The sequence below is a fragment of the Thermobia domestica genome, chromosome 8 (assembly GCF_964235325.1).
Source record: "Thermobia domestica chromosome 8, izTheDome1.hap1.1, whole genome shotgun sequence".
Taxonomy (NCBI): domain Eukaryota; kingdom Metazoa; phylum Arthropoda; class Insecta; order Zygentoma; family Lepismatidae; genus Thermobia; species Thermobia domestica.
The window spans coordinates 133,888,190-133,905,084 of NC_137461.1; the positions used below are offsets into that span (position 1 = coordinate 133,888,190).

The 16,895-nt window shown below is 32.5% G+C and overlaps 1 protein-coding gene across 4 annotated transcripts in view; it reads left to right on the forward strand.

Moving 5' to 3' along the window:
- Positions 1 to 12,966, forward strand: part of mtgo (miles to go) — an 813,614-nt gene extending 800,648 nt beyond the window's left edge. For all 4 annotated transcript variants that reach the window (XM_081769001.1, XM_081769002.1, XM_081769003.1 and 1 more), the window contains 4 exons: positions 2,529 to 2,695; positions 4,661 to 4,788; positions 6,197 to 6,388; positions 9,262 to 12,966. In XM_081769001.1, the coding sequence (XP_081625127.1) occupies positions 2,529 to 2,695; positions 4,661 to 4,788; positions 6,197 to 6,388; positions 9,262 to 9,390 (616 nt within the window). In that variant the 3' untranslated portion in view covers positions 9,391 to 12,966. The remainder of the gene's footprint in view (positions 1 to 2,528; positions 2,696 to 4,660; positions 4,789 to 6,196; positions 6,389 to 9,261) is intronic.
- Positions 12,967 to 16,895: the final 3,929 nt, after the last annotated feature.

Consider the following 16,895-nt stretch of genomic DNA (forward strand, 5'->3'; position numbering starts at 1 on the left):
AACACTTTCGGACATACATTTTGTAGTTAGGTCCTTATATGTTAAGCGGCAAATTTTGTACTCAATATTTCTTTTCTTTCTTTCTTTCTTTCTCTCTCTCTCTCTCTCTCTCTCTCTCTCTCTCCAAATCACTGAAATTGCAGTGATTGACAAGCTTGAAGCACGAAGCGTCATAGAGTTCCACCATCTTCAGGGGTAATCAGCAAACAGATTCACGAAGAATGAAAGAAGTCTATGAGGATGAAAGCCCATCTTATGAGATGGTATCCAAGTGGAAACGGCAATTCCAAACTGAACGCATGCCTTTAGATCTGGAAGACCATCTTTCACTGATGATGCCGCCTTGACGAATGAAGTTGAGAAGATCAAAATGGAAGACAGGAGGATAACCATTGAAAGTGTTACATGTGCAATAGGTACAAGTTATGAGTGTGCGTGGAATATCATTCACAACCTGCTCCATCTTCAAAAAGTGTCAGTGCGGTGGGTGCCACGACTGCTCACATTTTTCCAAAAGAGAAATCACAAGGATGCTGCAAAAGAAACGTACCATCGCTGTAAGGTGGATGAAGAGGACTTTTTTGGCAGACTAGTGACAATGGATGAAAGTTCGGTTTATCTTTATGACCCAGAAACAAAGGATATGAGCAAACAATGGAAACACTCCTTCTCCCCCACCCCTAAAAGAACACGAAAAAGTTTGCCACCAAGGTGATGATTTCCGTTTTCTGAGATTGTGAAGGGGTCATCATGACAGCTTACCTTCCGCAGGGGCAAACTATTACTAGTACCTATTATTCCCATCCCCTGACTAAGTTACGAGAGGAACTGAAGAAGAAACGTTGTGGATTGGTCACAAAAGGAGTGATGCTGTCGGCAGACAATGCACCAGCTCATTCCGCCCATGCATGCATGAAGGTAATGGAATTAGGATGTGAAATATTGCGCCACCTCGCATACTCGCTGGATCTACCACCAAGTGACTACTTTCTCTTTCCAGAAATGAAACGTTCACTCAACTATTTTGACAGTAGGGATGACGTCATTGCTGAGGTAAAACTGTAGTTTTCAAAGCCAAACTGCAGACATTTACAAAAGGGCTTACGGAAAGTGAAGAACCGTGGTAAAAACGTGTCTGTAGGCATAATAGAGAGGGTTAATAAAATCATGGTATCAGAGTTCTCTAAAATAGGTTTGTTCTAGATGATTGCATGAACTTTTTTGATATCCACTCGCATAATTGGAACAATGAACTAAAACTTAGAGTGTACGAAAATTATGTACTTTTTGCATGTTTTATTTAAGTATTCTTGATTTCATTTTGTATTCATTTCTTCTAACTTTCATTGCTTATTTCTGATGATATCCTAGTTCTAATAATAATAATAATAATAATAATAATAATAATAATAATAATAATAATAATAATAATAATGTATAAAGCCAATCTAAGATGATAATGTGTGTGCATATAAAAGCGATTTCTTGCAAAGACAAGTTTACTCAAATGTAAAATACGCAATGTTCATTTTTCAAAACTCAGCAAGAGAAAAAAGTAGCAATTATAGATAGGAAGATAGATACTTTAATCATTCACTTCTTAAAAACTTTCAATTTCATCTACTGCTAGTATTTTCATATCAAAATTAATCTAATGAAGGAAGTGAAGCTAATAAGTTTATTGCATGTAAAACATCTATAATTATTCGGACAGAGAATTCGCATGTCTGTGTATTTCTTCAAGCTATGAACAGGAAATGTTGTAGGTAAAATGAGCTAGAAACGTAAAATTTTTTGGTAGTCTTCGAGAAGTGCTTTGTAAATGATTGGAATTTTAATTTTTGAAAACTACGTTAACTAAATAATTACTTAAAGTCATAATTTGACACATTTTCATACCCAAATTATTAAAATGGTAAGTGAAATGCTTAAACTTTGTTGATTGCGTGTGTAAGAGATTTCCTTAACTGTTTCGACCAATTATTCTGTGTCCTAGTTCACTAGGTTAAGTCGCTGTCATGAAGATCAAATCACTTTATAAATCGATTTGCAGTTTTGGTGCAAAGGTATTAAAATCTCAATAAGACCTCTCAGTATCCTGGTGATTTGTGTGGAAACATTTTTACGACTATTCCTTTATGAGAGAACTAAATTCTTGTAACAATTGTTCTGTATATACCAAGAGTGTGAGAGTCAGTCTTAGGTGTAACTTGTACATTTAACTTTAAACTTCTATGCAAGAACCAAATTAAAGCTAGTGATGTAAGAAATTATTGAGTAGATAATGACTGTAATACTTTAAAATTCAAAATTATTTTACTCTTCACGTTAACGCGTTGTATGTGGACGCTATACTACTAAAAAGTAGAGTTAAAAGAACTAAACTTTTCTGTCGTACGAAAGTTTTCGTAATATTCAGTTAAGAATGATTACATTGGAAGGATTGTAAAAAAGTTTTTTTTTAAGTCTTGGTAAGATTTAGTTAAACATCATTACTTTGGAAAGATTTCAAAAGGATTTTTTTTCAGGTTCCAGACTATTTATCAAGGCTCAAGTCACAACTGTAAAGTAAGCAGACTGACTGAAAATACAACTTATAGGTTTAGAATTGTAGCTTCAAATGACGCAGGGGATGGTCCATACTCTGACGTTTTTGAGTTCACTACGACCATTGCACCGCCGCCTTCTTTAAAAGGTAACCATTCTATCATTAATATTATTAATCTAGTAGTATAATTGTTACAATGCAGTGAGTGGCACTATTTAATAAAGGCGAGGCTTCAAGACTCGATGTTAACGTCTCTTCCAGATGTCTTCAGCGTCATCGAAGTCTCTCTTTTTTTCAGTGAAAACTGAGTTTTGGGAACAAAACAATTGCAAGGAAAGAGATCCGGGGAATAGGATTGGTGATTGGCACATACACACAAATACACTTATTTTTAAGCCAAAAATTACTCTCCAGCTACTCCCTGGTGCATTATTGTACAGAAGGACCTGAATACTTGATGAATTGATATATAATATAAATTTAAGCTAGGCTTCTTTAGATGAGTGAGTTAAATTAATATTCTGAATACCATCACTCACTGTACTTGTTCTAGTTGCATACTACAAGTTTTAATTTCAATGCTTAAAGGAAATATAGATTTTAAAGTAATTTATGAATTAATGTGGATTTTTCAGTACTTTTTAATATATATTTGTTACTGAATTTCAAATTAAACTTGTATTATAAATAATAATTGACTGAACTATATTTCTAATTTTTAAAATGTAAAAGTACACATTGTTATAAGTGTCAATTAATGTATATTGTAAAGATATATTATAGGTACCTGATATATTAAATATTAAATGTCAAGAATTACACTCCGTATTTGGTGAGCTTGTTTCTATTTGGACAGAATTTGAAACATAAGAAAGAAAATATCATTCATATCAGCATTTAAAGGTGTCGTCCATGGGTTTGCTAGTGTTACAGGTAGTGTTGTCAAGGCCTGAAAAAAAATATGTAAAAAACAGGTTTTTTTTTCTTAACCTTTCTCTCCCGAGCTTGAAAAAAAAAAAAAAAAAGATAGTTTGGGAAAAATGAAATTTTCGAATATTTTACTATATTATGCTTTAAAAAGGAAAACTATTTTATATTTACTAGTTTAAGTTAAGATCATTAAGTACTTATATTTCTTGTATTACAATAGAGAAATGTTCAGTGTGCAACAAATATATGTGCAGCGCTCATTCAAACACTTGAAAGCTAGCACCGTGATAAAATGGAGTTATGGCTATAAAAGAAACTCTAATATAATGCTAGTTAAATATATTTTAGTAAAAGAGCATATTAAGAACTCAGTTTTATTCAAGAGCTCTATTTGTTGCAACAGAAACGCTTTATGATGACGGACTTGTATGTAACTGTAAAAGTTCTGTTATTAATGCACATCCACGAAAAACGACATAAAGGAAATAAGTGCAAAATATTAATTTGCAAGAGTAATTGCAACAGCTTTATTTTCGAGTTTTTTTTAAAAATATTCGCAGTATTGAATTTTCTCAGCTTGCATTTCTCACGCGTTCGGAAAAAAAAGTTCCATTACCAAAGATTACTGATACAAAGATTTTTGTTCTTTTTTCAATTTTTCCAATTTTCCGAAAGAAAAAAAAACTTTCCGAAAAAACTGTTTGTTACCAATAGGTTCAAAATTTCCGGAAATTTTACAACTCACATGGCCTAAGGTCGAACCATGGAAACTTTTACTGCAGAGTTGAACACTTCACTGAGCTATCTGTGTTGTTACTGCTGTATTTATAATGTATATAGATAATGTAAACGACTAAAAAAAATAGAAACTCTGTTATTTCTGAATTAATGATGATCAATTGGCCGAAATGTCCCGTTAAATATTCTGAAGTAATACATAATAATGGTTCTGAGTCAAACTACGTCATTCTTCCTTCAAGTGGTATTCAATTTCAATAAAATTATAGTTATCCGTTTAGAGAAGTAATGGCTTTTGAAGGAAAATAGTGTGTATTTACTCAGTTGCATAATAAAGACTACGGGTCGATAGTATCACGATGAAAGTCATAATGAATATAGTTCTAGCTGTATTGAACATTGATAATTACATTTTAATTTATACGCATGTACTTTGAATTTCAGCTCCGAGACTGAGTGATATCACACAAAGTAGTTGCGTAGTTGAATGGAATCCATGTCGGCCTCATTGCAGTGACCCGATAATTTATCAGTTACAGCGAGCAAGAGTTCGAGATCAAGAGTATAAACAGGTAAGTTTCGAATAAATATCAGTATTTTTGTTAATGATGGTTGTAATTCTCTATTCCTTTGATGGCATGAATGAACTTTATTTTCACTGCTATTAAGAATCCAGCCTAAATGACGGAACACACACAAAGAAAATATTACGTCATGTTTATAATTGTGTTTTTCTGGTATTCAGATATTCGTTGATTTTGTATTCGATTATATTATTAGTGTGGGTTTAGCAACATTGATTAGGGTTTCAAATAAAATATCATTTGAAAAAAAATATTCTTGTAAGAACTTTGCATCGTAAAAAAGAAACTGAAATGTAAGCGTGTCAGTTTCCAAGCAGCAATAAATATAAGTTCCTGTACAGGGAAGGAATGAATGGCAGTGAAATTCATCAGAGACTTAAAGCAGACCAGCAGGCAGATAACATAAAACACTTGCTTTCCTTGTCTAATGCCCGCTCATTATTCGCTTTTTCTAAACGTCTTGTTCCATTCAAATATTAATGAATGGGGATGATAAAACTCGCCGAACTATGTTTTAAGTCGCTGATGAATTTCACTGTCTATTCATATTTCCTTTGCACAAAAATTTTAATAATAATTAGCTATTGCACGAAGGCTGATTTTAATCATTCATATATATAATATAATATAATATAATATAACATTGAATATATTATAATTATTCATTCATTTGCTGTTCATAGTCAAAAGTTCAGTTCGAAATTACTAAATGAATATTACGTGTATCACTTCCGTTTGTTTGTAATTAAGATGCCATTAATAATTAATTCCCCAGTATTACGTTAATTAACAGTTATAGCAATTAATATTTCTTTTACAATTAGATTATACTTTGGAACTCATTAATAACCTAGGAAAAAGAGAAAGAAGAAAAAAAAAGAACGTCCTGTGATAAATCACAAGTAATCTCTTAGTCGTTTTAATTTCAGTTAATGCATCAGTGAATCATGAAAGGATACCATGTGGTTTTTGCTCGTTGAAAAGTGCTACTAGCGACTAGATAATTAGCACAATAAATTAAATACACCTCATAGTAGACTGAGTGTTACATAGGTTTCACTTGTCCGTAATTAAGAATCAGTACGAAGTGACGGTGTAATTAAAATGTTTTAATCACTATTTGTTCCAAGAAGACACCTGATAGGATCAAGTGTATGGATAGGTTGAATGAGTTTTCGACAATAAAATTGAATGAAAGCAGCAGAGCTTGACTTTGAGTGAAAATTTCCGCATTTGAATTTCAGAACTGATTTGCGTGTTTGAGGTTAATAGTTTTATTTTTATATTGTACCAAGAGTGTTTATATTATATTGCACGCGAAGTCCTAGACATTGTGCAAAAACTAATGTAAAAACATTAGGTAGCTTGTACATTTTTTTGTATATGGATATTGTAGGTGTATCGAGGTTCTGAAACGAAAGTCCTGTTAACTGACTTGGAGCCGGGAGCGGAGTACTGTGTTAGAGTGTGTCCTGTGCGACAGACGTCTAATGGAAATCTTCCAGGAGCATACTCTCCAACTGCCACCTTCTCAACACCATGTCCCGACCCTGTTAATCATCCAAGCTCTAAACCAGTCACAACGCAGGTAACTTCAGTTGCGTACATTCAAAATATATCACATGTAGAGATAATCCAAGTTTTTTCACACACAAACTAGAGTGTGGTATGTAACAATCTGGTCATCCAAGACTTTTTTTTTTTTTTTTTTTTGTAAAGAATATAAGTAATCAGATGTGTAATAGTTTTCTACGTAACAATCGCCAAATAACATGATTGATTTCATTAGCTAGATTCTAAGTCAGTAACAAATGTTCTGATTTTTTAAAAATTTATTCGTCTGATATAATTCAAGTCTCGAATTTCCAACAATTAATTTTATTCATTAGTTGTAAGAGATACACCAGTTTTAATATATCTACAGCTTAATTTTAACCCGGGATCGGTCGAGTGCTGATTTGTGATGCGAGCGGTCGACAGGTGAGCACGACGCTCACTTACAATATAATAGTTTCTATAGCTGTTTATGACTTTATATAATATTTATTTTGAACACATTTACATATGTTGATATTTTGGGATTTATTATTATTTTTTCAAATAAAATTATAATGCGTTTATATGAAATCATTTCTTATTATAAGTTGTATAATTTTTATTATCAGAGCTTGTTTTTATGAAATCAATTCTGTTATCCCATAAACAATACACTTAGTTAATTATCCTTATCACATAAAATTACATTTTTATCATCATTATCACACAAGGATTACATTTTTTATATAAAATATTTACATAATTAGAGCGGGTTTTCAGTATATGCCCTTCTTATGTTCATAATATTCATATTTGAGATTGAAATTTCTAATGAACTAAAAGATATAAACATTTTAGTGTAAACACTCTACTTAGCTAGCTAAATTCATAGCTCATAGATACATAGATGTTTCAATAATACACTGTTCTAGTCCATGTCTCATCACTGTTTTGGTGTCACCCATTTCACTTCCAGCAGATTTTGACAGTGTGTTTCCCACAGATTGGCACTTCACAGGTAGCACATCCTACAGTTATTTTTATTTATTTATTTATTTATTTATTCGCAAGCCACAGCTGAATATATTATATATTCTATATTCTTTTTGTTGCCCATGATCTCGGAAAAATCACTCACGCCGTCGATGGACAGGTGAGCATGGCGCTCATAAATTACCGTATACGTAGTCACATACATAAAGCCAGTGCTACTCCAGCTGAAGAGAATGAAAATGTGACACTTGATTCTCACACAAAAGATACATCAAAAGATAGCTAGACGACGCCTCAGGTCGTTACACCCCACTAGGGCGGCTTTCAAACGAAAACATAAACCAGGGTGAGCGTTGCGCTCACCTGTCGATTGTTTCCGGGTTACACACACTTTTGGATAAACAAAGAGAACTCAGTCATTAATATATCGTTGTAATGAACACTTCGTAATTATTGCCTGAGTGGTATTTAACATCAAAAGAGCATCCTTATCCATATTTAAAAGTGTAAGATCTCCCATAGAATATAATGTTCTTATTTCCCGTGTTTTCAACAGTTTAGTACCTAAATGGAGCCCAATAGATATTGTACACATATTTGTAGGTAGTAAGATATGTTCTGACAAGTGAACCAGAACTTGAACTGTTAATTAATGCTGTCAGGTCCAAAGCAGGTGCAATTCGTATTTTAACTTCAAAAGTTTCCATTTTACCACTATGTGCTATTTTAAAGTTCATATATTACTTTATTGATTTATTCATGTAATATAACGCTCCACTGTTACGTTCTGGTTAATAGAACCTGTGCTTCTAGTAGGAGCTCCCATTTAATATCAAATCTTATACTGCCCTGCCGAAAGTCAGCTATTCAGTAGAGGAGACCCCAATTATTATTGTACCTCACTACTCTGCAACAAAAACCGAAGCAGGCCAGCCAGAGCAGCGTAACCTGTTTATTAGTGCCCCAAGCTACCAAAGTAAATAGAGATTGTAATATACATAATCGGCAGAGTATGCTTTTATCCATATCCATATCTCTCTCTCTCTCTCTCTCTCTCTCTCTCTCTATATATATATATATATATATATATATATATATATATATATATATATATTACGTTGTTGCAGAAATGGCTGTCGTCGTCTAACAAATTTAGCTTTTTTCATAATCTCTTTCTATTAATAGAAACAAACGTTTTCGAATTCCTGTATGTCCCCCATGCCACAAGTTGTGAAATTATTGCTTATCGGAGCACCAACCTGTTCTGCAATAACACAATGTTCATTTGGCGAGTTTGCTGTAGATTTGTTGATAATAAATCAAGCGAGCGTTAAAACTCGCGTTGTGATTGTATCTTGGGTTCATATCCCGCAGCTGGTCATCGTACTGGACTTGGTCTTTCCCCAACTTGCACCAGGAACTCAGGAATCAAGCCAACTTTGTAGATGCTATTCAAGATCCGAAAAATGCCTTTCCTTCTTATATTATTAATGCATCTGACATAAAGTGATTGTAGTATTTGAACCATAACCCTTCTCACACAAACAAAAAGCATAGTAAAGTTCACATTTACAACAGCACAACAATAATTTGTCAATTCTATCCAATTTCTAGTCAATTCTAATTTTAAAAAGACATCGTGTTTATTACGCCGGACTTCAAATCACGGCTGTTAATACTGTTATATCTTGATGTTTATCGTTAATATTTTTTAAATATTTTTTGTGATCTTTATTGACTTTCCAAGACTTTCGGAGATGATGATGCAAGAGAGAATCAAAAGATAGGTGTTGTACTTGACAAAAAGCAAGGTTGAAATCTGTGTGTGATTTATTTATTTATTTATTTATTTATTCAATACATGCTCATAGCATTAAATATGAATAAATTGATAAACAAAGTACATTAATATCGTTATTAACCTGATTTTAGGTGATGGAGAGGAAGCGGTTATCAGATCAACAGTGGGCTATAATCATCCTTAGTGGCTTTACTATGATTGCTCTTCTGGCAGCCGTGATGACACAAAAATTTATCTCTTGGAGCAAGAGTTCGTCTTAAATAAGGACTGAAGCAGAGGATTCTGCTGGTATTAAAATAAGTCTGATAATAATTCTTCAAAAAGAAAAAAAAAAGTTATGTTGTAGACGGTTACTGTTTATTGGTGCTGTTGAAAAGTCCGAAAGCTAATGTTCGCTCCCTCCTGTTGATTTGAGTTGATTATTTACATTTTGCTTTCCAACCAGAGTTTATGCAAAGTGTGTTTTCGTGCTCACGATGCAGGTGGTAACTTAACATTTTAAGTTCTATTTTTTTTTAAAAAAGGAAAGAGAAATAAAATAATATATCAGCAGCTCCAATGGGAAAATTTAAACTAAACGGCAGACTCGCATAAACCTCGTGTTATTATTGGTAGTCTTTGTCCAGATGACGTTTATATCTATATTGTGCCAACTCTCTCTAATGAATTTAAATAAAATATTATCAGCAGTCACTGTATGGAGAGAAAAAAAACAAAAAAACAAAAAAACAAAACAGAACTGTAAATGCAATCTGTGTGGCAGCAAAAGATTGCTGAATTCCTTACGTTGAAGACTTTTTTTTTTTTGTCCTTGTGACCTAGATCTTCCCAAGTATTATTAAAAAGCAGGGCATTGTTCTATTATTATAGTCCTCAAACGTTTTAATAGAATTAGGAAAGGACAATATATATATATGTTATCTAAATATTCTATCATATTTGAGAGAAAAAGTATATATATATATATGTATATTTCCTCGATGAAGGTGGACCATTTGCGAGGATTGGTCATTTGTACTTGTACAGAGATTTTTCGATATATTGACAATATTATTTTTGCATTTTTCTCTATATGTCCTTTTTTTCCTTTTTGTGTCGTTTTTTCCCGCAAAATATATTCCATTGATGGAAAGACACGACCATGGTAGTAAATTGTCTGTGGTGCTAAAAGAAAAAGAAGGAAAAATGTTGCCAGTGTTATTGAATTTTGTGTTTTAGTCACAAAAATTTCCAATGAAATGGGGCCTGAAGTCTTGTAATATTTAAAAGCAAAATGAGATTGTATTTTTATGCTAGATTTTGTGGTATGTATGATGATTTATCCTCCTTTTTCTCTTCCCCTTTTCCCGTTATTATATATATATATATATATATAAATATTCATATATATATATACACCCCTCACGCGCTCGTTGTCTTTCTTCGAAGGGCTTAAGGCACGTAATTGAATTATATATATGTATATTTATAAAATAAATGCATTGTGACGTGGAATGATTGTGAATGTATGTTAACGTATGGAAGTCTTTTTTTTTTTTTAATTGCTTATGCCTTAATTTGTGAAAGTAAAAAAAAAATCAATTTCTGTTACTAATTGTATATGTTAGAGATACTTTTTACCAATCTTGTTCCTTGTATAAATACTAAAGAAGAATTGTTGTTTAAAGTGGAACTTGCACAAATAAAAACCTTAAGGAAACTGAACGAAACAGCTAAATATAATAAAGGGCGGTTGATTTTTTTTTTTCATTTTTTTTTTTTCGTTTTTTCATGCATATATACAAGTTTAGAAGCGAAACTGTCGCAGAATTGTTTTAATGTCTGGGTGATTTTATTCTAGTAACAACATTGTGTCAAGTTTCCATGTATTATTTTTTTAGAATTTATTGTATTATTAAATATATATAATGAAGTAAAAAAAAGTCACAGTTTGTACATAAATACATACGGTTAAAGGTATTTAAATTATTTGAATTTAAAGAAAAAGAGAAAGAAATTGGTTTTGTTTATTGTCATATATATATATATATAGTCTCCACACAAAGAATTTTTTGAAGTGGTTGGAAAGCAACAATCTATAGATATCAATATTATTATTCATATTATTATGATTATTATTTTATTATTATTATTGCTATTATTAATTTGAAGGTATAGAGAACTAAAAAGAAAAGAAGAAAATCTTTTCATACCAGTTACGCAATCATGAAACAGATGATGGAATCAGATTTTTCAGTGGTTGATTTCTTGTATGAAAAGGTGTTATTATGTTTTGTTGATATTTCCTATTACTCGAGCAGAAGAAGTATATATAGATATATATATATTATAAATAAATAAATAAATAAATAAATATATTTTATGTATGTGTATCATTAAATGCTCTTTTACCATAGTGTGTGTAAGAAGGAGAGAGCGAGAGAGAGAGAGAGAGAGAGAGAGAGAGAGAGAGAGAGAGAGAGAGAGAGAGAGAGAGAGAGAGAGAGAGAGTGAGTTTGAATTTCGTGTGAGTACAGAATAATGCAGAAAAAGTCGTTTGGAGATATTGCAAAGCCTAATAGACCTGTAACTAAGCAAAATAAAAAATCCACTCTAAACGAATTATTGGTTGAATGGTATACATTACCTGGCCATCGCATTTTATTTCCCATGGTATTGATTGCATTTAATTTCGATGAAAGGGTGGAAGAGTGTATGTATGTATCTATGTATGTATGTAGGGTTGTGTGTGTATGGGTGTGTGATGTGTGTGTGTGTGTGTGAGAGAGAGAGAAAATATATATAGTCATTTATTTCAACACAGATAATTGTACATATCCTATTTTTCCCATTCTTGAAGTCGAATTTCTCTCTGTATTAGTCCAGTTAAAATCCAAAGTTAGAGATTTGAAAGAAAAAAAAATATTTTGTTAAAAATAAAAGTTAAATAATTCGAGAATTGTTTCGTTTGTTGTGTGTGTGTGAGTGATATAAAATATATTTGGTAATTGGTTAACATCATGGTATATAAAAAATAAGTAAAAAATCTTCAGCTAATGTTTCGTTGTGTTAATGGCAATCCTCATTGGGCAATCTATGTAACTTGTTTTTCGACAACAAAAAAAGTTTATAAAAAATCATTGTGATACATTTAAAATCTTCTGTGTCGATAAAACTGGCCACATAGCTGTCTGTGATTTAGAAGTAGCTAGTTACTTGTGTCCGTGAAGAGTCATGCATTTATTTTGAAAACCTGAAAGAACGAAGAGTCTCCAACTGCAGCAGTAGTTTTTGCCATTTTTTTTTCTCTTTACATGTTTTGCTAGATTTTATAGCCACATATTATAAATCGTTTTTTTTTAAAGAAAACTTTGATTATATTTTAATTGCGAAGGTATATTCATATAGATATACAGTTTATGAAGTATATTGTTCCTCACTTATTATTTTTTTTCTTGTAACATTACTTTGTGCGATAAAATAAATATTTACAAACGTTAAACATAAGTCCAGTTGCTAATATTGTTAACCTATGGAAGCATTAGATGTGTCAGTGGGAAAGGGCCATACTAGAAACTTATTCTCATTTAGGAATTATGTTGCGCAGATTATAAACAGTAGTTTTGCTTTTATTATTATTATTATTATTGCTGCAGTGATTTTTTTTTACCCCTTGTGTTTAAAGTAAAATATATTTTTTTCTCTCTGAGTGTAAAAAAAAAAAAAAAAAAAAAAAAAAATCTGTGTAATTGTCTCCTATGTTGGACAACTGTTTTTCTGTAAGCCCAATGTCTGTAGTATGCCATTATTGCAACAGCATTTCATAAGGCATTCCAATAAATAACATGGCAAAGGTATTTCTTTTTGTTATTTTTTATTAATTAGAAAAAAGTTTAAAAATTTCGTTTGAATAGTTAATTCCCATTATTTCCTGGAGGAAGAAAAAACTTCATATCGTTACTTGCCTGTCTTCATCTGGAGTCTGGTGAATGTGTGATAAATTAGCTAACTATCTTATGAACAATTTGCGTGCGCTCCTACCTTTTATTTATATTATTTCTCCAGGGCCTTCTAGTTTTGAATCATGTGCTTTCTGATAATTAAAAAGGATTTAAAGAATTGGAAGGATTTAAAAATTAAAATGAACTGAAATCTTTGCCCAGAGTTACAGATTTTGGGCTCATTGCGACGTATTTTAAAAGAATTATATGAATGATGAAATGGGAGTAAGATCTTCCCGAGGAAGCAAACGAACAACCCTTCGCACCAGAATGAGCACTTTCTATTATGTTGCAATACATTTCCCTTCCCCCTTCCTTAAATTTATCTCAAATTATATATATGGAAGCAAAATTGGGTAGATAAGCAAATTCCACGCTTAATACTCAAAATTGCCAAAAAGAGAACACGCCAACATCAAAATAGTTTTGAACAATACAGTAGGGGACCTACACACATAATTATGACAAGTTTTGTGAACTCAATTTTTTTTATTTTACTTTTCCACAATAAATCTGTAAACTTTATTTGTGGTAGTAGTTTTCACCTCTTCTTTATTTGTGGTAGAAGTTTTCTTAACAACATTTTATCACAAAGTGATGCATTGTCTTGTTCCTTCAGATATCTAGCGAGACCATCAATGTGTGCTAGAGCTGCGTCATGGCTTACTTGCTTCTAAGTCTTACTCTTCTCTTCCTCACTCCTCCAAAACCATACACAATGCTACACTTACAATTTGTTCATCGTTAAGGTTTTTAAAGCCTGGAACATTGGCATCACAATTAATCCACTTAGTGATGTTATCTTTCTTCCTTCAGTAGCAGATTTCGCTAAATTAGCTAAATCATAAACATAATCTTTAGATTTCTTTTAATGTCCTAATTTATTGTAAAAAAAAAAAAAATAATAAAAATAAAAAATATAAGTAAAAAAGGAAAGGAGGACCGTGGATGATCCAGAGTTGACTGTATATGTATATGATCTAGATCAAAGCAGAACACAAGACATGCAGTTCGTGTTCAAATTTCGCATAGAAGATGGATGGTTCTCCTCAATATTCATTTTAGCGTCTAAATTAGTTTTTTAATCGTTTTTAGTCTGCAGGACACAACAAAAAGATAAACATTTCTCAGTCGTACATTAAACCTGCTTCGCTGCCCGTGCTTTACACTTTGCTGTAACGAAAGAGAAAATTATGACATGATTTTTGACAATTTTATGAGTATAGAGCCCGTTCTTGTCGAAAAGGTAGTAAAAATGTAAATCTTTGCTGTCGATTGTAAACATGAAAGTTAACGAATGTGAGCTATCATTGGTGTATGTAACAAAATATAGCAAAATTTATTACAACTACATCAAATTTTCTAAAATTTGTAGCCTGAAATGTGTTTTCTGTTGTCGTAATGGAAGGGTCTATGAATTCCATAATTCTGCTCTTTCCCAGACTCAAATATGTATCAACACAATATTGTGCAGTGATTATAAAAATGTGCAACTTCTCATTATTTTTAGATTGGATTGTCAATGCCTATCTACAAAATAAACAAATTTATTAAAATATAGGAAGGTTTTGAGGAATATTTAAAACAGAATTGACGGTGTTTCAGTGACCTTTCATGTAAGACTTTATTACAAGAGTTGTTGTATTTGTGCAAAACTTAAGCTTTGGAGTCAGCAATAAAGCTAGAAAGAAAAATCCTTAAAATTTTCTATCGTGATTTTATATTCATACTTAACAATTTTTGTTAAGGAAGAAATTTCTAGTTAAGAAATGGTCACTAATTATTGAACTAAAATTTATATTTTTAATAATTTTAAGTTTTTAATTTTCTTTTATCTGTGTTCTCACACACATACCCAAGTTATACGGTACTTATGAAGCAGAATATTTACGTAAATAATTACATTCAGAAACTTGGATAAGGAATGTTAAACTTTTCAATAACAGGATTTTTACACTTTTTCTCAACATCCTTCGGGATACAGATTAAGCATATATGTAGCGAAAGGTCATTCAAGGCAATATGTACATTTCCTCATGAAATGTTCGGATGATTTGAAATGTTAGGTAGGAAGTGTACGTTAATATACAATTATAGTATTATTTTGTTTGTTCTCTCTAAACAAAATTTGATTTTTTTTTAACTAACTAAATTTTCTGTAATGTGAGTTCAAACGAGCGCTAATCACCAATAATTGGCAGCACATTTTCGCTGTCTTTCCAATGTATTTTGTAGGGAGCGAATATTCGCAACAATTAAGTCAAATTCAAGAGATGAAATTTTACACAAAACCAAATTGAAATGAAATGAAATGAAATCTGTGAGTTTTACGTCCCACGGTTATGCCGGTTAGGCTAAAGGAGACGGTGATTATGAGAGATGAGTGAAATGGTGGAATGAAGAAAGTGGGAGGAAACGGGAGAACCCCGAGAAAACCCACGAGTACGGTGTTTGTCCACCACAAAGTTCACTTGGCGGGGGCTGGGATCGAACCCGGGACCCCAAGCACCAGAGGTGAACGCTCTACCACTGAGCCACCGCACAAAACCAAATTGAATCAGATTCAAGAAATGGAATTTTAGCCAACACCAAAGTGAATCAAATTCAATGAGAATCAGTAATCAGATAATAATTCATGCAGTTTCTTTGATGTTTTGTTTCTTTCACTGTTGAGAGAGTTTTGTTATTGGAAGCATGTTTCTGAAGAGTAAAATTAAATGCGTTACAATGAATAAAACAAAATAATTGAAAAGTATACAAATCATTCTCTGGTTATCAATTCAACTTGTCTTTGAACAATGTTTAAATATTCTTTTCGGGAATTTGATTCAATGATTGTGAATGTTATCACACTCAATAAAATACATTGTAAAGATAGGGAAGACGTGTCGCCATAGTCGAGCTTTTACACTCACTTTAAATAAATCCTAGAAAAGTTACTATGTGAAAAGATGAACTGTTCGTACAGATTGATATTTTAAGAATTGAATTTTGTACACCAAATGTAGGAAATTTAATTATACATAATATAGGTACGTGCTAACACAAATGACATAAACAGTTACTTTTATGTAAACTCGTTATTTCTTTAAACCTACACTCGTAGAAAAGGAAAAAATGAACACCCAGAAAGAAGTAACATAGAAATGTTGTATTTGCATGGATTACTGGGTGTATATGCAATGATCAATGGCACCGTACAGTGGGTGATTAGGAAGAGAGTACTGGTCGTTGACCTCGTATCAGCAATTAGTGACATGCCAAAGAATGTTAGGCTGTTTCCAGCACCGTACTGTGCGTCGGTTATTTTGTGCACAGTGGAGACATGTTAGGACTGCGTAAACGAGCTCTGTTCGTGCAGTTAACGGGAGTTCGAGCGAGGGTGTGTCATGGACTTGAAGGAGGCCGGGTGGTCATTTTGCAGAAGTTCAATATAGTACCACTGTGTATCTATACTGAGTTGACAGTAATCTGACGAAGGCAGCTGAAAACAGATACACACACAAACGATGCGCGTCAGATGCGTTGCTCTCACGGATCGCAGCAACCACATCAAAGAATAGAGACAATGTTGCATCGGGAGCATAAGTTAGAAACTCTTCACTGGACAAAGATACCAGAATTGCGTATGCTGCTTAAATAAGAAGCAATTGGAGGGATGGATGGCATGTCATTGTGTTCGGTGATGAGACTCATTTCTTCCTCGGCGCTAGTGATGATCATTTAAGGTGAGGCAATGATTGGGTGATTGCCATTCCACTACATACGACAGCGACAAACATTCC